Genomic DNA, 22,917 nt, shown 5'->3' on the forward strand with positions numbered 1-22,917 from the left:
TTCATGGAGGAATGATCTATAGATTGTGACAGCTATGAAGCCACCTTGTTCACGTCTAAATAAGAATACAGTAGGGAGGAAATGTTGAGGTGCTGTTGCCATCGTCTCCTGCTTGTGACAATTTCTAGCTGAATGCTGTTGGAGACAGAATGCTGGGCTAGATCTTGGGGTCTGCTTCACATCACACAACCCCAATGTGTTAAGGTTGCAGGTCTATGACTCCCATCATTCCTGACCAGGGTTGTTGGAAGCTGGAGTCCAGACATATCAGGATGGAATTATTCTTTGATGTCTTCTAAAGCAAGGGACAGGGAACCCAGATGTTGCCAGACTGCAACTCCCATCATCCCTGCACTGGGCCAGGGCAACACCATCTGGAGGGGCCACAGGTTCCTTGTCCCTCTAGCAACCATTTGGAACCCCAAATTGATTTGTGTGTGGACAATCTTATGCCCCTCGTCTGAGCCAAAGGGAGAGCACCACTGATTGCTGGCTTCTTGATGCTGCACTCCGTTTGCTCAGCCAAGTCAGAGGGGCTGCCACAAACCACTTCAGCTCACTGGACCAACGCTTAGGGCTCACCCACTTACCGGAGACTCTCCCATGATCCGTTCGCCGTTATTGATCCGCATCACCCCTTTGCGTGCGTTCCTCTCTAGTGATACACTGATCCAGGTGTTTAACGGGATTGGTTCCTTGCTCCTAGAAAGGGCAGGGCAAGTGTATGACAGAGAGAGAGAGAGAGAGAGAGAGAGAGAGGGAGGGAGGGAAAAAGGGGGGGAGGAGAAAAAGGAGAACAGAAAGTTTGTTTACTTAGGTCTGATTAAAGATGCAGTTCTAGGCACACTTGCCTTGGAGTTAGCCCCTCCGACTACAGTGAGACTTACTTTTAAGCAAACCTGCACAGGATTCTGCTCCTAGAGGATATTATAACCCAGGGGTAACAACCACTGAAAGAATGAGCATGGGATTCCATGTTTGTTTTGTGTTTTAGGCAAGCCTACCCAGACCTGTAGAACGATGGAATGTGTTTTAATCGCTTTTTTGCTTACTGTTGATTTTTAATTCATTTCGGTGTGTTTTTAAATACCCGTTCTGTCACACACACACACACACACAAACACACACACACCGGTGTGTGTGTGTGTGTGTGTGTGTGTGTGTGTGTGTATGAGCTATCTTTCCATCTCTCTATTTCTCTATCTTCAAACCACTTACGAGGTAATGATATACAAATAAATACATTTTCGCAATGTGATCAAATGCACACGACATAGAGTTAACCTCACCTAAACTTGCCCTACATTAGTCCATCTTTTGAGGTGTATATTTTTAAGACCCACTTTATTTCTGTGATTATATGTTGTTTTAGATTGTTTTTAATATTTTGTTTTAATTATTATAACTTGCCCCAGGACCTTAGAATGAAGGGTGGGTAATCAACAACAGGAAGGGACGCGGGTTGGAAGGGACGCGGGTGGCGCTGTGGGCTAAAGCCTCAGCGCCTAGGGCTTGCCGATCGAAAGGTCGGCGGTTCGAATCCCCGCGGCGGGGTGCGCTCCCGCTGCTCGGTCCCAGCGCCTGCCCACCTAGCAGTTCGAAAGCACCCCCGGGGGCAAGTAGATAAATAGGTACCGCTTACCAGCGGGAAGGTAAACGGCGTTCCGTGTGCGGCTCTGGCTCGCCAGAGCAGCGTTGTCACGCTGGCCACGTGACCCGGAAGTGTCTTCGGACAGCGCTGGCCCCCGGCCAATAGATGTGAGATGGGCGCACAAACCCCAGAGTCTGTCAAGACTGGCCCGTTCGGGCAGGGGTACCTTTACCTTTACCTTTAATCAACAACAACTACTACTGCTAAATCTCTCTCCACCCCCACTCTTACCGCTACCCTGAGAAGGAAGTTGATCGTACTTGATTACAGCTGCTCCTTTGCCCAGGTCGTATCTATATTCCAGGTAGCCGTCATGAAGAGCCAGGGAGATGAAATCCCCTTTGCCATCTGTCTTCTGCCCATTGTAGAAGATCATGCCACTTGGGTTCTTCGCTAGGAACACGACTTCCATGGCCATCTTCTCCCTGAGGAATAGCATAAACCCAAGTCTCAACTTTCAAGTCATTCTCCCCATAGAAAAAAGGGTAGCAGGAGCCTCACTAATGCTTACCATCCACAATACATCCTTGTGTTCCTATCAGGTGTCCCTGAAGACCTCACAAGTGACTTTGGTTGAATACATGCCTTGCGTTTAAAGCACATAGCTTCCACCAAAGAATCCATGGAAATGTCATTTGGTAAGGGAGGTGTGAATTGCAGTCCTGTGAGGGTTAAGCTACAGTTCTCATGAGTCTTGCGGGGGGAGACATGGTTTAAATGTATGGTGTGTATGCAGCCAAATTCTCTTGCAATCCTCAGGGTTATGGTGTAGAAACAGCAGTTGGGAATAAGACAGCAATTGATATCTCACCTCCGACGTCCCAATATATTCTACCTATGATCTTTGAGATCCAGGGCAGCGCTGCTATCAGTCAATATTGGGTTAGACGGACAAATAATCTGACCCGGCCTTAGGCAGCTTCCTATGAATACTGCTGGAGTGGGTGGGTGGAGATGTGACTTTAAACAGCAGCAAAAAACAGAGGTTTTTTTCATGCAGGAGAGGTCAAGGCCAAGTTTAAACCCTGACATCTCTGGAGAGGGATGGGAAAGACTCCCTCTGTGAAACCCCGGAGAGCGGCTGCCAGTCAATGTAGACAATACACTGGTCTGACTTGGTATAAGGCAAGTTTCAAATGCTCCCGTGATATGTATGCCCCATTAAACTGAACCGCTTTTGCGCAGGCGAAAGGGAGGTGAGAAAGCCGAGGGAACAGAACTTACTGCAGCTCTGGCACGAAGGCTTGGAGACCGTTCAGCTCTAGGTAGGAGAACCCATTAAATTCTGGCAGGAAGGGAACTGTCTGGTCCAGCTCTGTGACTAAAGGAGAGGGGGAAATGGAGGGAACAAACAGCAGAAACATCAGATTAAGTGGCCAGCGGGGATGGTCCCAGACAGAGAGAGAGGGACGCTGACAGCTGAATTTTATACATCTCCACTCAAATTTAAGTCCCACTGGGTACGTATTTTTTGCTCCATAAGGCACACCGGACCATAGGGCGCACCTAGTTTTTAGAGGGGGAAATCAAGAAAAAAAATCTTCTTTCCCCCCCAGCCCCAAAGAGTAGCATATAAGCTGCGCACAACCTCTCCCTGCCAGAGGGGTTGTGCGGCTATGGCACAAGCCAAGACAGCAAGCGGGATCCATGCCGCTCGCTGTTTTGGCTTCCTCTTTAGCCCCGGGGTTGTGCGCGGCCATGGCACAAGCCAAGACAGCGAGTGGGATCCATCCCGCTTGCTGTCTTGGCTTGTGCCATAGCCGTGCGCAACCCCTCTGGCAGGGAGAGGCTGCGCGGGGCTAAAGAAGCCATAGCCGTGTGCAGCCTCTCCCTGCCGGAGGGGCTGCGCGCGGCTATCCCTGAAGCCCTCTGAGTGCAGCGCAAGTTCCTGCTGTGCTCCTTAGGCTTTGGGTTCCTTTTGCTGAAGCCGGGAGAGCAAGAAAGGAACCTGAAGCCTCCAGAACGTGTGCACTGACACCTCTCGCTGTCCAGGCTTCAGCGAAAGCAACGCGAAGCCTCCGGAGTGAGCACTCCCTCTGCGCTTCGGAGGCTTCGCATTGCTATTGCTGAAGCCAAGGAGCCTGCATTCGCTCCATAGGACGCACACATATTTCCCCTTAATTTTTGGAGGCGAAAAAGTGCGTCCTATAGAGCGAAAAATACGATAAGTCCCAATGGAGCCTACACCCAAGTAAGTGGTCATGCTGGCTGGGGCTGTTGAGAGAACACCTGGAGGGCTGTAAATTCACCATCCCTGGAGTAAAGGCTTGCAGCGTCAACTGCTGCCTCCCACCCCAGTGTAAGTAGCAACAATGTGGGTTTTCTGAAGAAATTTGAACCACAAATTTTACTGCCCTAAGTTGATGCTGATTTAGCATGCTCATTTAACTTACATTTAGTAAACAAACAAACAAACAAACAAACAAACAAACAAGGCATGCCACATGCTTGCATAAATATCTGAATTTTTTTTTGCCAGTAGTCGAAAATAGCTGAACTATAATATTAAGCGGGAAAGTGAAATTCATTCAAGTGCACTTACAGGGAAATCCTGTATCTACACTTAACCTCACTAAATGGGATCTACTCCCTAGCAAGTGTACTCAGGATTGCGGCCTTTCAGAACCTCCTGTCTGCACATTAGTAGTTCCCACTGAGTTCATGGGCACTCACTGACAGGTAAGTGGGTATAATACAGCAGTATTTTAAATGTTATATCAAAACAATTTCAAAGTTTTCACTGCAATTTGGAATATTTTAATACATGACAACTCAACAGCATGCACACTTCTTACCCAGCTAACTTTCACTCAGGATAGACCCCCTGAAATTAAGGGTCCTAAGTTAGCTAGGTTTATTAATTTCACTGGGTCCACTGTGAGACTGATTAGCACTGGATGCAACATTATTTAAATGTTTAAAGGGAGGGGGTGGAAACAAGGTGGAAACACACAAAATGTTGTTAAAAATATATACAGGTTGCTTGTAAAATATATACTGATTTTAGCATGCTGGAAGAGGAACGCACATAAATGTAAGTGATCCTAGGAATAATCACTTGAACAAAGTTAATTTTATGTTTGATTGGTCCTGTATCTCATTGCATTCGTCCAATTTGACCTATATCTAAAAGTGTTCTCTCTGCGACCATATCTCAGCCCTGCAGTGTTTTTCACTCCACACCAACCAATGTGTATCAGACAAAGCACCACTTACCTGTCTGACAGAACTCTCCCTCCCGCCCCATGGGGCATTCACACTTGGCGCCCCCTTCTGGCAGCACCAAGCAGGTGGCAGAGATGTGGCATGGGTTGGGGTCACAGGGGTTCCTCTCGTCAGCACAGGTTGGCCCTGAAGAAAGAGGAGAGAAAGGTCAGCTAAGTCAGCAGCCGTGTTTCGATAAAATTGTATTTCTCCTGGTATGTTACTCTTAGCTGGTTTGGGGTTTTCTCTTGGGTACAAAGATATAACATCATTTATAGAAAGCCAGTATGTGAGGGAGAAATATTTCGGCTGTCATCCTCACCACTCTGCAACTCTGAAAGACGGTATCCTTCCCTACAGACCCTCCTGGGTGCTGAGATCAGCAGAGGCGGCCCTCATGGTACTTCCTTCACCCTCCGAGGCTCAGTGAGTGTGGCGGCCCAGGATAGGGCCTTCTCTGTGGCAGCCCCTAAGTTGTGGAACTCTCTTCCCACAGAGATGCACCTGGTGCCTTTCGGAGAATGCCAAAGACACACTTCTTTACCTCGGCTTTCGACTCTGAGGTGCATATTTTAAGAACCGCCTTATTTTTGTGATTGTTAAGATGCTTTAAACATGCTTTAATTTATGGGTAGGCAAACTAAGGCCCGGGGGCCGGATCTGGCCCAATTGCCTTCTAAATCCAGCCCGTGGACGGTCCGGAAATCAGTGTGTTTTTACATGAGTAGAGTGTGTCCTTTTATTTAAAATGCATCTCTGGGTTATTTGTGGGGCCTGCCTGGTGTTTTTACATGAGTAGAATGTGTGCTTTTATATAAAATGCATCTCTGGGTTATTTGTGGGGCTTAGGAATTCGTTCATTCCCCCCCCCCAATATAGTCCAGCCCCTAAGAAGGTCTGAGGGACAGTGGACCGGCCCCCTGCTGAAAAGGTTTGCTGACCCCTGCTTTAAGTGCCACAACCTGCTCTGGGGCCTCAGGGCGGGTAAGTAACAACTCTGCACCTGGAAAGCTATCATGTCAAGCAGAAAGGTTGAGGTCACCCTTCCCACCACACCTTGTACCAAGAAAACGAGCCTCTGAGAGGCAAAAGGGTCCAGGCAACTCCCTTCCCGTTCCACACCCTGCTAGGCCAACCTGTGTAACCGTTGAGGCACTCGCAGTGGAACATCTCCGCCTCTTTGACGTGGCAGAGGCCGCCGTGGTGGCAGGGGTTGGGGTGGCAGGGGTTGTTGCCACACTCGCCCACTCCGCTGCCGTACAGCACGTCGCTGCCCTTCTCCCTCAGGTCGTACATTTGGTTGTTGACGTCCAGCAGGCGGATGCAGCCCTTCAGGCCAGTTGTGACTGATGTCCGCTCTGCCACCCTGAGAGGAAGGCAGAAGAACAAGGCCAGAGTTCAGGAGGGGTGGCTGGATGGGCAATGCTGGAAGGGCAGCTACAGTGAAATCCCATGTCCAGGAGGGATATGTGGGGGAGGGACCAAGGCACATCCTATCCCTCTGGAAGGTCCAGGGTCAATCTCGGGCATCTTATAGGGACAAAAGAATTACTAGCTCAGGAAAGTCGACAGCAGCCTCCCCCAATCTGGTGCTCCCCAGTCCACACATCCCGGAAATACAATTCCCATCGGCCTCAGCTAGCGAGGGCTGGGGAAGGTTGGTCTCCACTGACTGGCAGTGGCACTCCAGGGTCCCAGCTCCAAACCTGGGACCTTCTGCATGCAAAGCGCCTGCTCTCCCACTAAGCAATGGCCCTTCCCCATGCTGCAGGGAAAGATTCGCCGGACAGTGTATACATTATATTTCGGAGAAAAATAACTATTAAGGCTCTTTTTCAGAGTGAGGCGAGTGGTTTGCACTCAGAGAGGTTCAACAGTCAATCTCAGAGGCTTTTAACGATTCCCAGGGCAGCTTAACAGTCAACGCCTCTTCCCAGAGAACTCTGGGAATTGTAGCACTGTGAGTGGAACAGGGGCCTCCTACCAGCTTTCAGCTGTGCATTTTAACGTTGTCACTGCACCTGTCTTAACACTGACATTGAAATTTAATCTGTATTTGTTTTTGTTGCTGATGCTGTGCATCTTCTCCTTTTTTTGCTAGCATGGAGAAGCAGATTGCGACTTGCTCTTCGCGGGTGTCATCATTCTATCATTGTTAGTTCTTCTATAAGGCATTGTTCTTAGAACGTCAGCCCTTGTTGAGTTGCTTATTTGAATCGTTTGTTCCTGCAGTTCTGCCAGTTTTGATGATCCATTTTTATAACCAGCCCCATTGTTATGGAATATTGATGTATCTTCTAGGTATAAACAGTGCAGAATGAGACTCAGGAAGTGAGGTATATAAGGAAACCTGGATTGACTGATTTTGATTCCTCGTCCAATTATAGGAGGGGTGGTTTTGTTTTTGTTCTTACTTTTGTTATGTATTTTGTGTTTTTTATATTGTAATTTTAAGTTGTGAACCGCCCTGAGATCTACGGATGAAGGGTGGAATACAAATTTAATTAACAACAACAGCAGCAGCAGCAGCAGTTACTAAAATAGCATGTTGGAGAGAAGGGGTCTAAACCGCCTCTCCCTCCTGCTGTACTACTTTTCTACTTTTTAATCAGCGCTTTTCCCCACAAAGACAAAAATATCCAACCTCTACTTGTCATGGGGTTCTAGAACAAAATAGGGAGATTCTACACCCGCCCACCCACTACTCACGCTGCTATTTGATCTTCTGGGGCTCCTCCAACAAAGAGATCCGTGTCGAGATTCAGCCCATCCGTGCCGCTGGGGCTCTCACCATTGACATGTGGCTCCCCGTCCACAGAGAGCATGCCATTCCTTCGATTGCGGTTGACAACCAGCTGGTGCCATCTGCCAGGCTCGACGGGCACTCTGCTGGTGATGATGCCTGTCCCAGAGCCCGTGTTGAACCTGGAAAAGAGCAAGCAGAGGAGTGGAAGGGAGAGTTTTACTTTAACCAATGCCGCTGGAGAAGGGAAGGCACGAAAGGATGCAGTTTTTGAGAGAAGGAGAGCACAGAGGGTAACATGGGGAATACTTTAGCAGCAGCCTTTTTGCATTCCACCCTGAATCAGGGGGTTATATTCTACCACCGACCTCTCAGAACCAATGTGGGAGTAAGTGAGGCTTCCTAGGAAGAGGACTCTGCCACCTACAGAGTTCAGTGTGGTGGTTGGTGGACAAACCCTTTGCAAATTGGGTGGCTAACCCTCTGCCCAAGAGGCCTGATCCTGTCCTTCAGGCGGACTTTTACGGCCCACCAATTTGGGTGGAAGTGACACGAAGACAAGAAAAAGCGTTGTATCCAACCAAGTTTCACTCAAGAGTAGGCCCACTGAAATTAACAGACCCGAGTTAGTCATGTCCATAACTTTCAATAGGTTTACTCTGAGTAGGGCTAGCAATGGATGCAGCCCCACCCCCCACCAAGCTCAGCACCCAACGGGGTTTCAAACCACCCCCTCCCTGATCCTCAGAGTGCGGAGGGAGCATTAATCTCTTCTCTGCAGCTGACTGGCATGGATCAACTCAGGTAAGTTTGCATATGTGTTGTATGACGTGCCCCCCCCCACTGCTGTTCGACGGCCCTCAGAGAGTTGATCTAGGACAAATGTGACCCTTGGGTCATGAAAGTTTGGTACCCTCTACTGTACGATATAGCAGTTCCCACAGATGCTTGACACCGCCACCTGGGAAGATGCCCAGATTGAGGAAGGACACACTTTAAGGCAGGGGTCAGCAAACTTTTTCAGCAGGGGGGCGGTCCACTGTCTTTCAGACCTTGTGGGGGGGCGGATTATATTTTGAAAGAAAAACATGAACGAATTCCTATGCCCCACAAATAACCCAGAGATGCATTTTAAACAAAAGCACACATTCTACTCATGTAAAAACACGCTGTCTGCGGGCCGGATTTAGAATGCAATTGGCCCAGATCTGGCCCCCAGGCCTTAGTTTGCCTACCCATGCTTTAAGTTGTCCCAGTGCACCCTGATTGAAGTTTAGATGCCCCCAGCGCCAGACTCTCCAAGGGCTACATGGAGAGGCCCATACTGCCCCCAGACCTGAGGTTCCCCACACCTGCTATTGGTCTGTTGCTGAGCACTCTGGGAAATGCGGGACTAGGTGGGGCTTTGCTCTGGCACAGCCGGGGCTCTTCGGATAAGTTCTCTCTCTCAGCCTCCCCTCTCTTCCTGCAGCTGGTATGGTCCCTGAGCCACATCAAAGCCCACTCACCTGAGCTCCACAAAGCCGTTGACCAGTGCCAGGGAAATGAAATCCTTGCCGCGGTTCTGCCCGTTGTACAAGAGCAGCCCGCTGAGGTCGGAAGCCCGGAACTCCATGGCAATGCGCACGGTGTGGTACGCCTTCATCATTTTGAAGGCCAGGTAGGATTTTCCTCCAAAACTGGGGATGAAGTACCTGATCGCTGCGGAGGGCAGGCAGAGATGGTAGAGTGTAAAAGGTGAAGCGTTTTTTTATTATTAAAAAAAGGCAAGCAGAATGGGAGAAAAGAAACAGCGCAAAAACCTTATTATATATCTGGAGACTTTGATATTTGAGATAGAAAGCATCCCATTTCAATTCAAGCAAGGGCGCTGCAATGATCTGCAACTGACAAGGCTATAGCAAATGCCCTTGAGACTTGCAGATTCCGTTGCCTTGCTGTGCTGAGACAAAAGACGTTTTCAAAATGCTGGCCTGCTCCCTGGGCAAACAGAGGTGTGAGGCTTATCCTCTGCTACTTCTCACTAGCTTTGGGCAGTCCATTTTTTTCAAACCTGATACCACTCCCTTTTTTTGCATATCACATACTGCAGGCAGCCGTATCTGCTAGGCTATTTTAAAAGGGCTCCGCTGTGTCCCCCCCCAAAAAAACACAGTACACCCTCTCCAAAACACTTACATTTTTCACAAACTGCCCCTCCTTTTCCAGCCGGGCAACTGCAGGTGAATTCCCGGCCATCATCCTCACAGGTGCCGCCGTGCAGGCAGGGGTGGGAATCGCAGGGCCGTGCCGGCTTCTTTGGGGTTGGGGTCAGGCGCATGGGCTTCTTCCTGGCGGTGGTGGCTGGAGCGGTGGTGACAGGCCTCTTGGTGGTGACTGCCCCGGTTGCTTTACCATTGGACCTCCCTGGGTACAGGGCCCGGGGAACAGCGGTGGTGGTGAAGTGGCGGGTGGTGGCGGCAGCCGGTGCCATGGTGCTGGCCGTCGTGGTGGTGGTTGTGGTGGTGAAAAGCTGGGGGATCCAGTCTAGGGAAAGCCAATAAAGGAGAAGTGAGTTTTGGGGGCACTGCTTAAAGAGGTCCCTTTCTTCTGGGGAAAGAAGGAGAGTTTGGATTTGATATCCCGCTTTATCACTAACCGAAGGAGTCTCAAAGCGGCTAACATTCTCCTTTCCCTTCCTCCCCCACAACAAACACTCTGTGAGGTGAGTGGGGCTGAGAGACTTCAAAGAAGTGTGACTGGCCCAAGGTCACCCAGCAGCTGCATGTGGAGGAGCGGAGACACGAACCCGGTTCACTAGATTATGAGTCTATCGCTCTTAACCACTACACCACACAGGCTCTCAACACCACACCGGCTCTCAAAAGGCTGTGGCTCAGTGGTAGAGCACTTGCTTTGAATGCAGAAGGTCCCAAGTTTAATCCCTGGCATCTTCATGTAGGGCTGGGAGAGATCCCTGCCTGAACACTGGGAGAGACAGTACCAAGTCAGCACAGGCAATGCTGAGTTGAAGGGAGCTATGGTCTGACTCTGTATAAGATTGCTTTCTATGTTGCTATACATTGCTAGCACCAAGCTTTCGGAGACCTCCAGGAAAGGCAACATGAATGATCTCAACTTGGACGAGGAAAAGCAAAAATTCTCTTTTGCTGACTCTGATTTTCTTTTGGGTGGGGGGTGTTCGACACAAAGCAGGAATGGCATCAGGCTGCTTGCCAACCCTTGTCGCCACACCTGGACCTCAGCATTCATGCTCAAAAATGCATCTTTCAATCTGCAGGTATTGTCACACCTGAAACAGTCCCAGCTCTCAGATTGCAAAGGGTGCTTTTTACATATCAAGCACTTCTTTCTGCATTAAGAGAGCCCATCAATTGCAATGCGAACATTGTTCCTCGGTGCTTTTGCTGGGGACACAGCAGAGGATCAAAAGTGCGGGGGAGATCTCATGCTCATTAACTGTGGTAAAGCTCCCGTCTTTCCAAAAGGAACCAAGGAGGGCTTTGAGGCTGGAAAAAGGCAGATCTCTCCCCCCCCCCCATCCCCACACACAGGGGAGTCCAGATAAATCTCTGCGGCTCAACAGCATAGAAACTTACCTGTGTTTCAAAACGAAAGTGGAAAGGAAGGGGGGGGGGAGAGACAATATGCCAGTAGGCACTTTTTGATAGGCTCCAGGCATGAAAGCAGCCAAGTGGAGACATCTTTTGAAAGGGAAAAAAGCACGACCCAGGCAGAGAGGGAAGGAAAAGGCAGGAGGGGGGAATGCAGATGAGGATTGGCCTGGGGGAGGAACTCACCAAAGTCCATGAATTTGATGTTCTCCTGCTGGGGCCTTTTCACGAGGATGGTTTTCTTCTTGGAGGCTTTGATCTGCTTCAGAAGGGCCCTCTGAATGTCGGCAGCTGTGTAGGTGGTGGCTGCAAGGACCCAGGAAAGGGAAGGAGGGAGAATGAGGCATTGGAAGGTTTGAAGCATCCTTTTCACGCCACCCTTGGAAACCATCCCCTTTCATTTCCCCCCAACTCCCACGCAAAAGAGTTCGGAGGGCCAGCGCACAGTCAGTTCCAGCCACAGACCTCCCCTGTTGGTCCTTGCTGCAGGGCAAAAGGCACATCTTAGGAGGAGGTATTTTTTGCCCTCTGGCTCAGACGTGCTTTGAGCTTACAAATGACCTTCTTATAGGCAAGAGCCTCCCTTTCTCTCTGTCTGGTTAAATATGGGGCTGTATGTCGACTCTGTACTTATTACTATTTTATTCATTCTTTTTAAATGGACATTCTGCACCATGTTAATCCTACAGGTAAGAGATAGAGGGTTAGATCTAATGCTAGTCCTACCCAGAGTAGACCCACTGATGTATGACTAACATGTCCATTAATTTCAATAGGTTTACTCTGAGCAGAACTTAGCTAGAGACAAGCCAGAGCTTTGCTCTAACTGGAATCATGTTTGGAACACAAGTACAAAACCATTTCCATGACCTAAGGCAAATTTATGCTTGTTAAGCCACGCTTCTGGCATCTGAGGCTTTGTCAGGCATCACTCACACATTTTCAAGTGTATCTTCACAATCATAAGGCCTAAAAAGCTGCTATTATGTTTTTTAATGGAAGTTCGGGAGTACAGTGGTACCTCAGGTTACATACGCTTCAGGTTACAGACTCCGCTAACCCAGAAATAGTGCTTCAGGTTAAGAACTTTGCTTCAGGATGAGAACAGAAATCAGGCTCTGGCGGTGCAGCGGCAGCAGGAGGCCCCATTAGCTAAAGTGGTGCTTCAGGTTAAGAACAGTTTCAGGTTAAGTACGGACCTCCAGAACGAATTAAGTACTTAACCTGAGGTACCACTGTAAGATGACATCATATGCTAAGATGATGGAATAATCCATCTGCTCTGACCTTCCACCTCCCTTCTTGGCAATGTTAAGAGTCTCAAAGCTTGGGGACATCCTAATAATTACTGGCAAATCAAGGGTTGTGCTCTCCTCCTCTCAAGGAGTAAAAGAAAAAATAACTGAGCAGTTACTTTAATCTCAAGGACAGCACTGGAAACTCAACCACAACAGATTAAGAAATGGACCCTACTATGGCCTGGAAATCTGTGCACTTTTCCAAACAGGATTATGAGCTCTTTCAAGACAGTTTAAAGCAATTCTGAAAGGATCTTAAAGAGCAGTAGAACACGGCATTCACAGATTTTAAAAGTGAAATTAAGATGGAACTTAAAGGCTCTATCTGCAAAACTTACAGATTTGTCAGCTGCAGCCAGTGAAGCGTTGGAACTCAGAATGAGACATAAATCTGCCATTAAGAAATTAATCAAAACTACAACAAATCTCCAATCACACACAGAATCATGGGAAGATTAAAGCAGGAGGGGCAATTTTAGATGGGGGGGAGGGGACTGAAGGTCTGGAAAAAAAGCATTTTCATTGAATGGCTTAACAAGCAATTTCCAGCCTTAAAAGTAGTCCTGAGTGATGTGGAAAGAGCGCTCAGAGCCCTCACTCCTCAGCTGCCTGCAGGGCAACGACCGAGAGACTTCACAGCCAAAATGGTCCGATTTTATTTAAAGGACTAAATCATGAAAGCAGCCTGAGATTCCTTGGATCTATCTGTATAGGGACAAAAAGTCTCAATCTTCAATTATTTGTGTGCTGAAACGCTACTGAAAAGAAGAGTTTTTCAAAAAAAAAATACACGCCTTTGCTCTTTGACTCTAGGATACAATACAAATGGGGCTACTCATTTAAACTAATTGGACTCAAAAATAATAATGCCGATGTCAGGCAAATGCTGGGAAAATTAGAATTCCAAGAAGATAGCTGTAGGAAGAAGAGGAAGAACAAGCACATGAGGAGCTATACAAATGGCAATGTAAATAAAAGAAAAACAGTATAAAAATTCTACGGGAAAGCAAATACAATGACTGGAACACTTGAATGGAGTTTTATTCTCATAATTTAGTCCTAGAATATAGTTTGGAACCTTCATTTAATAGCTGTGCAGGAGATCCTAAGAAATAATACCTGGGTGACCTGTTAATTTGCTGTGTATGTGTGTTGTATGTTTGATGTTCAGGAAGAGCAGTAATCCATGCACCTTTTCCATGGATTCACCATTTGAATCCATATGGCGTCTCTACCAAGGAGACTCTATGAAGGGTAGTGGGTTATTAATGGTTAAGCTGCAGTGCTGTATTTGGACTTCCGGTGAGCCGCGATCCCAGTGCAAGCAAGGGTTTACACCGCGAGGTGAAACCCAAGCTATTCTGAAGGATAGGGGCGGCTCCAGGGCGCGGAGACCCCCCAAACTCCTTGGAAGGGTGTTCAAGGAGTCCAGTCCCCGGCGCGACCAAAGAAAGGATCAAACCGGTTACCAGGTAACCTCGAGAGAGGTGAAGAGCGTAGCGGAAAGATTCACTGGTCGAGGGGGAGCCATTTTCTCGCCTTCAGATAGCGAAGCCCTGCGCTTGCAGGAAGAGCGGCTTGCTTTCAAAAAACAAGAAAGAGCCTTGGAACTTGAAACAGTGTGGCTAAGAGGAGAAACAAAGAAGCTTCGGGGCAAAAGAGAGAGGTAAAGAGAATTCAGCCGATAGCCGGAATCAACTGAGACGCGGAGGGTATCCAGTGCAAAAAAAAAAGTGAGTGACCTGCCCGGGCGGTAACGCGGTTCCCTCTCGAGTTCCCCCCTCTCCGAGCGGATAAACAACAAGTTATAAAAGAAAGGAAGAAACCAACAGCGGAGAGGTGAAGGAATCTTGAAAGGGTCCAGGGGAAGAATAAAAATTTGTTGTCTTTGGTGGACAGGAGGGTGCTAAAAGGAGAGGGGCGTTTCTCCTGTTCAACTTGTTAACGTCATGTGTTTAAATGCATGCAAGTGAGATATCTCCGAAGAAAAGCTCCGCTGTCGTCTGAATTCGAAGCGCAGAATTGGGTGGAAAGGGAGAAGAAAGGACGGCGTTTTTTTTTGTTTTCGTTCGTGGCTGATAGAGAACTATATATTTTGCATTATATCGAGAGCTGCACATCTCACATGTGGGGGACGACGAGTGGAAACGCGATAACCCCTTAGAGTTTTAAGGAAATTCAAAGAATATCTTAAAGACACAGTGAGAGACACTGAGGACTTAAGAGCCAGCGAGAGTGGGGAGTTAACATGGAGAACCTTCGAGGACAAGATGGAGCCGATATGAGCTCTGCTTGAACCGCTCCGGTTTCCTGCTCCCCTTCCCCCCCTCTCAACTTAGCCTTATACCTCCCCTAGCTCCTACCTTTTTCTATTTAATCTTCTCCCTCTATCTGATGCCCGCCCAAGGTTCGGACTAACTGACAAACTGGACTAATTAGCATTTGGACAAATTTGGGGAGAGGAGGGAAGAAGCTTTGCGTTTATTGGAAACTTCTGTTTGACTTGGGGAGACACTATAGGAGACACTACCGCTTTATTGGAAGTAGACATTGTTATGATCGGGACCCCGAGGATTTAACAAAGGCTAATTCTATCTCTTCTCGTGAGGTGGCTAAAGTCTAGCTAGTGCCCCCAATGGTTGTTCTTTGAGCCTGCGGAGCACTGCTTAAGGGGGTTATTGATTAAAAGAGTGTGAGGAAACAGTGGGAGGCATTAGGACAGATAGATAAATCTGGTAGAGAAGAACGGTGGGGGAGAGGGGTTAACACAAAGGTATAAGAATGTCTCAAACAGGGAAGAAGGGAACGAACGGGGGAACCTCAGGAGACAGGAGAGGCTCGAAACAGGAGGCAGACTTTAAGTCAGATATTTTGAAAATGTTTGCAGAGATTAAACAAAGTCAAACCAAGGTTGAACATAAGTTAGAATCGGTGGATAATAGAATTGGAAAACTGGACAAAAAAATGGAGGAAACTGTGAATGAATTAAAGGGTCAAATCAAGGAAATATTTAGAAGGACACAGCTCACAGAGGAAGGGTTAAAAAAGACAAAGATGGAGTTAAAAGATATGAAAAGAGATAAAGAAAAGATCAAATCTGAAGTGATGGAAATAAGCAGGACGCAGGAAGAGATGAAAGATATTATTGCGATGAATGAATTGAGACAGAGGGAGGTGAATCTGAGGCTGAGAGCGATCTCAGAGATACAGAATGAGAACATTAAAGAAAAACTGACGAAGGAGTTAGCAGAGTGGATGGGCTTGCCAGTGGAGGAGATGGCTAACAGTATATTGAACGCATTTAGAATGCGTGTCAATGCAACAAGAGTAAAGAAACTTCCTGGTGACTGTTTGATCACATTTAAGAGTAAAGAAATGAGAGACAGGATCCTCCAAAGGAATAGAGAAAAGAGATTGAACATAGATGGGAATTATATAATTATTTTTAAAGACGTCCCAATAAGATTACTTAAAAGAAGAGATCCTTATAAACCATTGGTGCAGACATTGAGGAAAAACAGGATAGAGTTCAGGTGGGAATTCCCAGAAGGGTTATCATTTACTTATAGAGGTAAGAGACACAAGCTGATAAACCAAGAAGAAACCGGGAAATTCCTTAGGAAATATAAGGAACTTAAAGCCGAAACACAGGAGGTAGGAAAAGTAGACAGAGCCTCTCCGGGAGAACCAAAAGTGACAGAGGAGGGGGAGGAGGAGGGGAGCGGGTCGGGAGAGGAGGAAGAAGAGGAAGTAGAAGACTCAGGAAATTTAGAATAGGAAGGAAGATAGTAAAGGAAAACAAAAGGAAAAATAAGCGCTATGGGCTTAAAAATTTGGAATTGGAATATTAACGGTATGAACGATAAAAAAAAAAGAAATAAAATTGAGCAGTGTTTAAAAAGGAAAAATTTCGATATTATCTGTCTTCAGGAGACACACGTGGCTAGAAAACATAAAAAAGTGTTAATTAATAAACGATTGGGGAATGAATTTGAAACTTTGGATAAGGTAAAAAAAAGAGGGGTGGTGCTGTATATCAGTAATAAAATAGAGGCCAAAACAATGTTCAAAGATGAGGAGGGGAGGATGATAGGGGTCAACATCAATTGGCAAGGGGAAAAGCTACTGATAGTGGGGATTTATGCCCCGAACGGAAGTAAAACCGAATTTTTTAAAAGATTAGAAGAGAAATTAATGGACTTTGTGGATCAAAAAATAATATTAATGGGGGATATGAATGCAGTAGTTTCGCTTGAGATGGATAGACTCAGGGATAGAGCAAACAAAGATGGGAAGCTACCAAAGTCATTCTTTTCCATGGTGGAAAACTGCAGTTTAGTGGATATATGGCGCCTGAGACACCCGCTTGAAAAGCAATTCACCTTTTATTCTGAGCCCAATCAGTCCTTTTCCCGGTTAGATCAAGTTTGGATTTCAAAAGAACTTTGTCCAAGAGTCAAAACTATAGAAATAAAACCGAAGGTAATATCAGATCATAACCCGGTAGAGATGGAATTTGAGAGCTTAGAGAAAAGACCCTATAGGTGGAGGCTAAAGGATTACCTGTTAGATGATGAAAAGGTGGTGGAAATGGCAAGGAAAAAACTAACAGAGTACTTTGAGGATAATTGTGATAAAGGAACAAAGGAAAATATAATTTGGGACGCAGGTAAGGCAGTAATAAGAGGGTACTTCATCCAACAAAATGCAATCAAAAATAGAAATAGGGAAAAAAATAAAGAGGAAATTCTAAGACAAATAATGGAAAACGAACGCAAATTAGTCCAAAAACCCAACTGTTCAAAGATAAAAGAGAGAATAAAAATTTTACAAACCCAGTTTGCTACAATAATAAATAGAGAAGTAGAGTGGAATGTGAAAAGACTTAGACAAAGAAATTTTGAATTTGCTAATAAACCAGGCAAATGGCTTGCCTGGCAAATTAAAAAAAGGAAAGATCAAGGGACAATAAATAAAATAATGGTAGATGGGGAAGAAAAAAATGACCCAAAAGGAATAAGGAGTGAGTTTATTAATTATTATAGGAATCTGTATAAAGATCAAGAGAAGATAGGTCAAAGGAAAATAGAAAGATTTTTGAAGGAAAAAGGGGGACAAAAAATCTCAAGGGAAGGAAAGCAAAGATTGAATACCCCAATAGAAAACGAAGAAATAGAAGAGGTAATCAGAGAGTTAAAGAGGGGCAAAGCTCCAGGCCCCGATGGATTTACTGCCAGCTACTACAAAGAAATGAAATCTGTCCTGGTGGGCCCCCTGAAAAAGACCATGAATACAATATTAAAGAAAAGAGAAATCCCAGAAACCTGGAAGGAGGCGTATATTACGTTCCTCCCTAAACAGGATGCGGATTTAACCCAAGTTAAAAATTATAGACCAATCTCTCTGCTTAATGTAGACTATAAAATATTTGCAGGAATTCTGGCAAGAAGGTTAAAGAATGTGCTAGCAGAAATCATCCATAAAGATCAGGCAGGATTTCTGCCAGGACGACAGATGAAAGATAATATAAGATATATTATCGATATGTTAGAATTCTTGTCTATTAGGATCGACAAACAAGTTACAATGATGTTTATTGATGCCGAAAAGGCGTTTGATAATGTGATCTGGAAGTTCATGCTTAAAAACTTAGAATATATGGATGTAGGCAGTGATTTTTCAAACGCGGTGAGGGCAATATATACGGACCAGAAGGCTAAATTGATTGTAAATGGTACATTAACAGAAGAAATCAAGATAAAGAAGGGAACAAGACAAGGATGTCCACTCTCTCCGCTACTATTCATAACAGTGTTAGAAGTCCTCCTAAATTCGATAAGGCAAAATGTAAACATAAAAGGAGTGACTTTAGGACAGAATGTATATAAAACTAAGGCTTTCGCGGATGACTTAGTGGTGATGACGGAAGATCCTCTAACATCAATAGGAGAGATAATGAAAGAAATAGAACTATTTGGAGAGGTGGCTGGGTTTAAACTAAATAAGACTAAAACAAAAATGATATATAAAAATGTAGATTTAAGGACAATAGAATCAATACAACAGCAATCGCAGATAGGGGCGTCTAAAAAAGTGAAATACCTTGGCATCTGGCTAACATCAAAAAATATAGATTTATATAAAAATAACTACGAGCCGGTGTGGAGGGAAATAAAGAAAGATTTAGAAAAATGGGGGAGGCTAAAACTGTCAATGTGGGGAAGAATGAATATGATTAAGATGTCTGTTTTATCAAGACTGATGTTCCTATTTCAATCTATCCCTATAATAAAAGGGGGTAGGACTCTAAAAGAATGGCAGAGGACAGTCTCGAGATTCATATGGCAGGGCAAAAAACCCAGAATCCAATTTAAATTACTAACGGACATAAAAGAAAGGGGGGGTTTTGCTCTGCCAGATTTGAAGCTATACTATGAGGCAGCATGTATAATTTGGCTTAAAGATTGGATCAAATTAGAAAATACGGAGCTACTCGATTTAGAGGGCTTCGACAATCACTTTGGATGGCACGCCTATCTGTGGAAGGACAAAATGAAAATACACAAAGGATTTGGCAATCATATTTTCAGGGGACCGCTAATTGGGGTGTGGGAAAGATATAAAAATATATTAGAACCTAAAACACCACACTGGTTATCACCCCTTGAACTAATTAGCAGGAAAACTACTAACATGGGAGGAAACTGGGCAACATACAATCAACTAGTGATCAAAGTAGATGGGAAATGGAGAACCAAACCTTACGAGCAGATAAAAGAATACGTTTACGATTGGCTTAACCACCAGCAGGTTAATCAGATGCTTAGTAAGGATATCAAAGAAAGAGGCTACGTAGATAAAGATTCGAAATTCCAAATGGAAATAATAAATAGTAAGGTGAAAAATATATCTAAAATGTATAGGATGCTCCTTGACTGGAACCTAGGGGATGAGGAAATTAAATCAGTAATGATTCGCTGGGCAAAAGACTTAGGTCATAGCATACAATATGAGGATTGGGAAAGATTATGGAGTGATGGGTTGAACTTTACAGCGTGTACCGCGATAAAAGAAAATGTCATGAAGATGTTCTATAGGTGGCATCTAACACCTGTGAAGCTTTCAAAAATGTACAAGGTAAACAACAAGTGTTGGAGGTGTAAAGAGGCAGAGGGTTCCTTCTACCATATGTGGTGGGAGTGTGGAAAGGTAAAACAATTTTGGGAGAAGGTATACACAGAACTGAAAAAGATATTAAAGTACACGTTCATAAAGAGACCAGAAATCTTTCTATTAGGGATTTTGCAACAACAGATAAAGAAGGAGGATTGTAGATTGGTATATTATGCAGCCACGGCTGCAAGGATCTTAATAGCCCAGAGGTGGAAACAGCAAGAAACCCCAACAGTGGAGGAGTGGAGATCTAAATTATCAGAATATGCAGAACTCGATAAACTAACAGGGAAAATCAGATACCTAAAAGACCAAGTGTTCATTAAAGACTGGGGAAAGTACGTAGATTATCTGGAAGTTATTAGTGAGGGACGAATAACGCTAGAGGGATTCAGAGATGTACTGTGACAGACTATGGTTATTGTGTAAGGAAATTAGAGAACAAAATCGGACACAACGACAATAAGAACGAGGAAACGTGTAACTTTATTTATGTATTTTGTATGATTCGCGGCCAAGTTGAAGGAAGTCCTCAAAGAAATAACTAAGTTATAGGAGAACTGTGAAAATAAGAAAATTTGTGTATTTATTTCGATTGTTAAACTTTTTTTTTCTTTCTTTTGTTTTTCTTTCTTCTCTTGTTCATGTTTTGTTTTACTTATGTGTATGTTTGTTTTTATTTTCTTTATGGAAAGAATAATAAAAAGAATTGGAAAAAAAAAAAAAAAAAAAGCTGCAGTGCTGTATTTGGCTGGAAGGGAGCAGGAGGGAAATGGAACAGAAGAAAGCCATTTCCGAGCTTGGGAGGAGACGGGGTTGCGGGCTACCCCCTCCCACACACGTGGGGGCTGGCCTTTTGCCCCCACAAGATCCAGGGAATCCCCGGGCGTGCCTTCGACCCGGCCCGCCAATCGGCGGGCTGGGGAGGTGTGGCCTAGCCTACTTAAGGCCAGGCACGCCCGGGGACCGCCCTCTTTCCCCTTTCCAGCTGAGCAGTTTTCCCATCCCACCCACCCTTAGGCTTAGCTAGCTATGACCTTGCTATGGACTCCGGTTGGTCGCCACAAGGGGCCTGGTAGGAATTTTTCCAATTTGGCGCACTTCCAGCCTTTTGGTTTTTTCGCCTACCTCGTAGCAAACGTCACAACTTCCATGGTATTGGTGGTTAGGCATTGGCAGGGGTTAATTGTTATGCAAATGAATGGGGGGGGGAAGGAAGTGCCATCACCTTCCCCCAAGGAAAAGGGTAGTCCGGTAGAGGACTCCGGGGGGCGTTGCCTTGTCCGAAACCTAGGGAGGTAAGGGCCTCTGGCACGCCCCCGAGCGGTGACACGCGTGGGATCCTAGTTGGCGTACTTCAACAGGACTCCCACGGCTTGTGGATAACCCTTCCCGGTCTCCATGCCGGGTAGTCGATAGGAGCCAAAGCCTAAGGCCAATACCTTTCAATTCTGTAATCAATAAAGTTGTGGCCTTTTTATGCCCATTAACCTTAAATAATGTGTCCAGTGTCTTCATTTCACATGGGGGAGGGGACTTGCCACGCAACAAGGATGAATGTCAGTGCTATCATATCTCAACCAAAGGATAATACGATTGTCTTGCTTTTAAAATACCATCGTGAGTGTAAAAATTTGTTCCTGAACTGCAAATGATTTAGGTAATCCAATAAAAAGAAGGAGGGTCTGGAGGGCATTAAAACCAAATGTTGTTTTGCTGCAAGAAACACATATTAAAAATCAGCTGGAATCCAAAGCACTTATAAAGCACTTATCTAAAAGGCCTTAGTACTCAGCCGTGTGTACACACACACACACACACACACACACACACGAAGTGGTATCTGGTGGAACTCTATACTAGACACCACTTCCCATGTCTGCGTTTTCCCCACCACTTCCCATATATTGTCTGTGATCTCACAGAATCAGGGCATGCACCTGTTGGGTCAGCCCAGTGAAAGTGATCCCTGTTCTGCCCTGTGGAACGCCCTCCCATCAGATGTCAAGGAAATAAACAACTATCTGGCTTTTAGAAGACATCAGGGAAGTTTTGAATGTTTGATGTTTTATCGTGTTTTTAATATTCTGTTGGGAGCCGCCCAGAGTGGCTGGGGAAACCCAGCCAGATGGGTGGGGTATAAATAAAAATTATTATTATTATTATTATTATTATTATTATTATTATTATTATCCAGCAGAAATGGGAGTGTGGCACTCACCTGGATCAAAATGAGACTCGACGATGACACGCACGGCGTTGCTCTGACCCAGGTCTCGTACCCGGATGCTCTTGAAATCCTTCTTGACATCAGAGTTGCGGAAAAGTTCGTCCAGCTAAAGGTCCAGCAGGTGGGGCAGTGAGAAAGTAAAATGAAAGCAAGAAAGGTTTAGGGAAAGGTACTTGTGGTACCATTTCACATGACTTCTGTCTTTTAGTAAATATATAACACAGGTACGTGAATGGTTTTGAATATGCTGTAAAATATACAGTAATCTCATCTGTTTCTGATGTTCAGGCTATGAACCACCAGAGAAGAAGTATCAGCAGGCTTGGTGAAGCCCTGAGATTTGTGAAAGAAAAATCTTTAGAAACATTTGCAGAGGGACCTTTCAGGTAGACTGAGCATGTCCAACAGCTGCAGCACATTGGGAAAGGCAAAACCAGAGGGTAGGAGGAAGATCTCAATGGAGTATCTGGAATCCTGAACAAAGACCATCCACATGGTAACATTTTGTGGCAGGTCTTGTTGGTTGTTCGTTTAGGGTCCACTTAACGAGAGGGAGACAACCTCAAGAGAGAGAATTCCACAAGTGGGAGGCTACCACTGAAGAGTCCTGCCCTTAATGCACGCTAACCAAATCGTAGGCCAAAGAGAAGGGCTTCTGGGGGCCGATGTTAGGGCCTCAGCATATTCTTATTCCTATTCATTTGTGCTCACCGCGCTTTCGATGCTCCTGGCGGTCTCCCCAAAGAGCTCTGATTTGGGGTCAGCCATCTCTGGTGTGTAGAAAAGTTCTTGACCTTCCACCTCTTCCAAGATGAGAACCCCCTGGAACACTTTTGTTGCTGAAGGGAAGGGGTGGGAAGTCAGAGGAGGAGACACAAATTTGTTAGCTCAACAGAGAAGCGAACAGCATTAATGAACAACAACAACAACAGAGTATTCACAGCAAAGCAACCATAAAGAGTGTTCAGTCCCTTGGCGGGGGAGGGGAAGCGAGAAGATGGCAG

General features: G+C 45.6%; 1 protein-coding gene across 4 annotated transcripts in view; it reads right to left on the bottom strand.

Moving 5' to 3' along the window:
* Window positions 1-22,917, bottom strand: part of AGRN (agrin) — a 257,909-nt gene that overhangs the window by 19,400 nt on the left and 215,592 nt on the right. For all 4 annotated transcript variants that reach the window (XM_082229651.1, XM_082229652.1, XM_082229653.1 and 1 more), the window contains 11 exons: window positions 22,625-22,752; window positions 21,905-22,019; window positions 11,399-11,518; window positions 9,777-10,124; window positions 9,107-9,299; window positions 7,565-7,780; window positions 5,992-6,221; window positions 4,868-5,002; window positions 2,876-2,972; window positions 1,912-2,076; window positions 591-702 (listed from right to left, as the gene is read on the bottom strand). In XM_082229651.1, the coding sequence (XP_082085777.1) occupies window positions 591-702; window positions 1,912-2,076; window positions 2,876-2,972; window positions 4,868-5,002; window positions 5,992-6,221; window positions 7,565-7,780; window positions 9,107-9,299; window positions 9,777-10,124; window positions 11,399-11,518; window positions 21,905-22,019; window positions 22,625-22,752 (1,859 nt within the window). The remainder of the gene's footprint in view (window positions 1-590; window positions 703-1,911; window positions 2,077-2,875; window positions 2,973-4,867; window positions 5,003-5,991; window positions 6,222-7,564; window positions 7,781-9,106; window positions 9,300-9,776; window positions 10,125-11,398; window positions 11,519-21,904; window positions 22,020-22,624; window positions 22,753-22,917) is intronic.

Source organism: Podarcis vaucheri, assembly GCF_965113315.1.
Source record: "Podarcis vaucheri genome assembly, chromosome: 7".
Taxonomy (NCBI): domain Eukaryota; kingdom Metazoa; phylum Chordata; class Lepidosauria; order Squamata; family Lacertidae; genus Podarcis; species Podarcis vaucheri.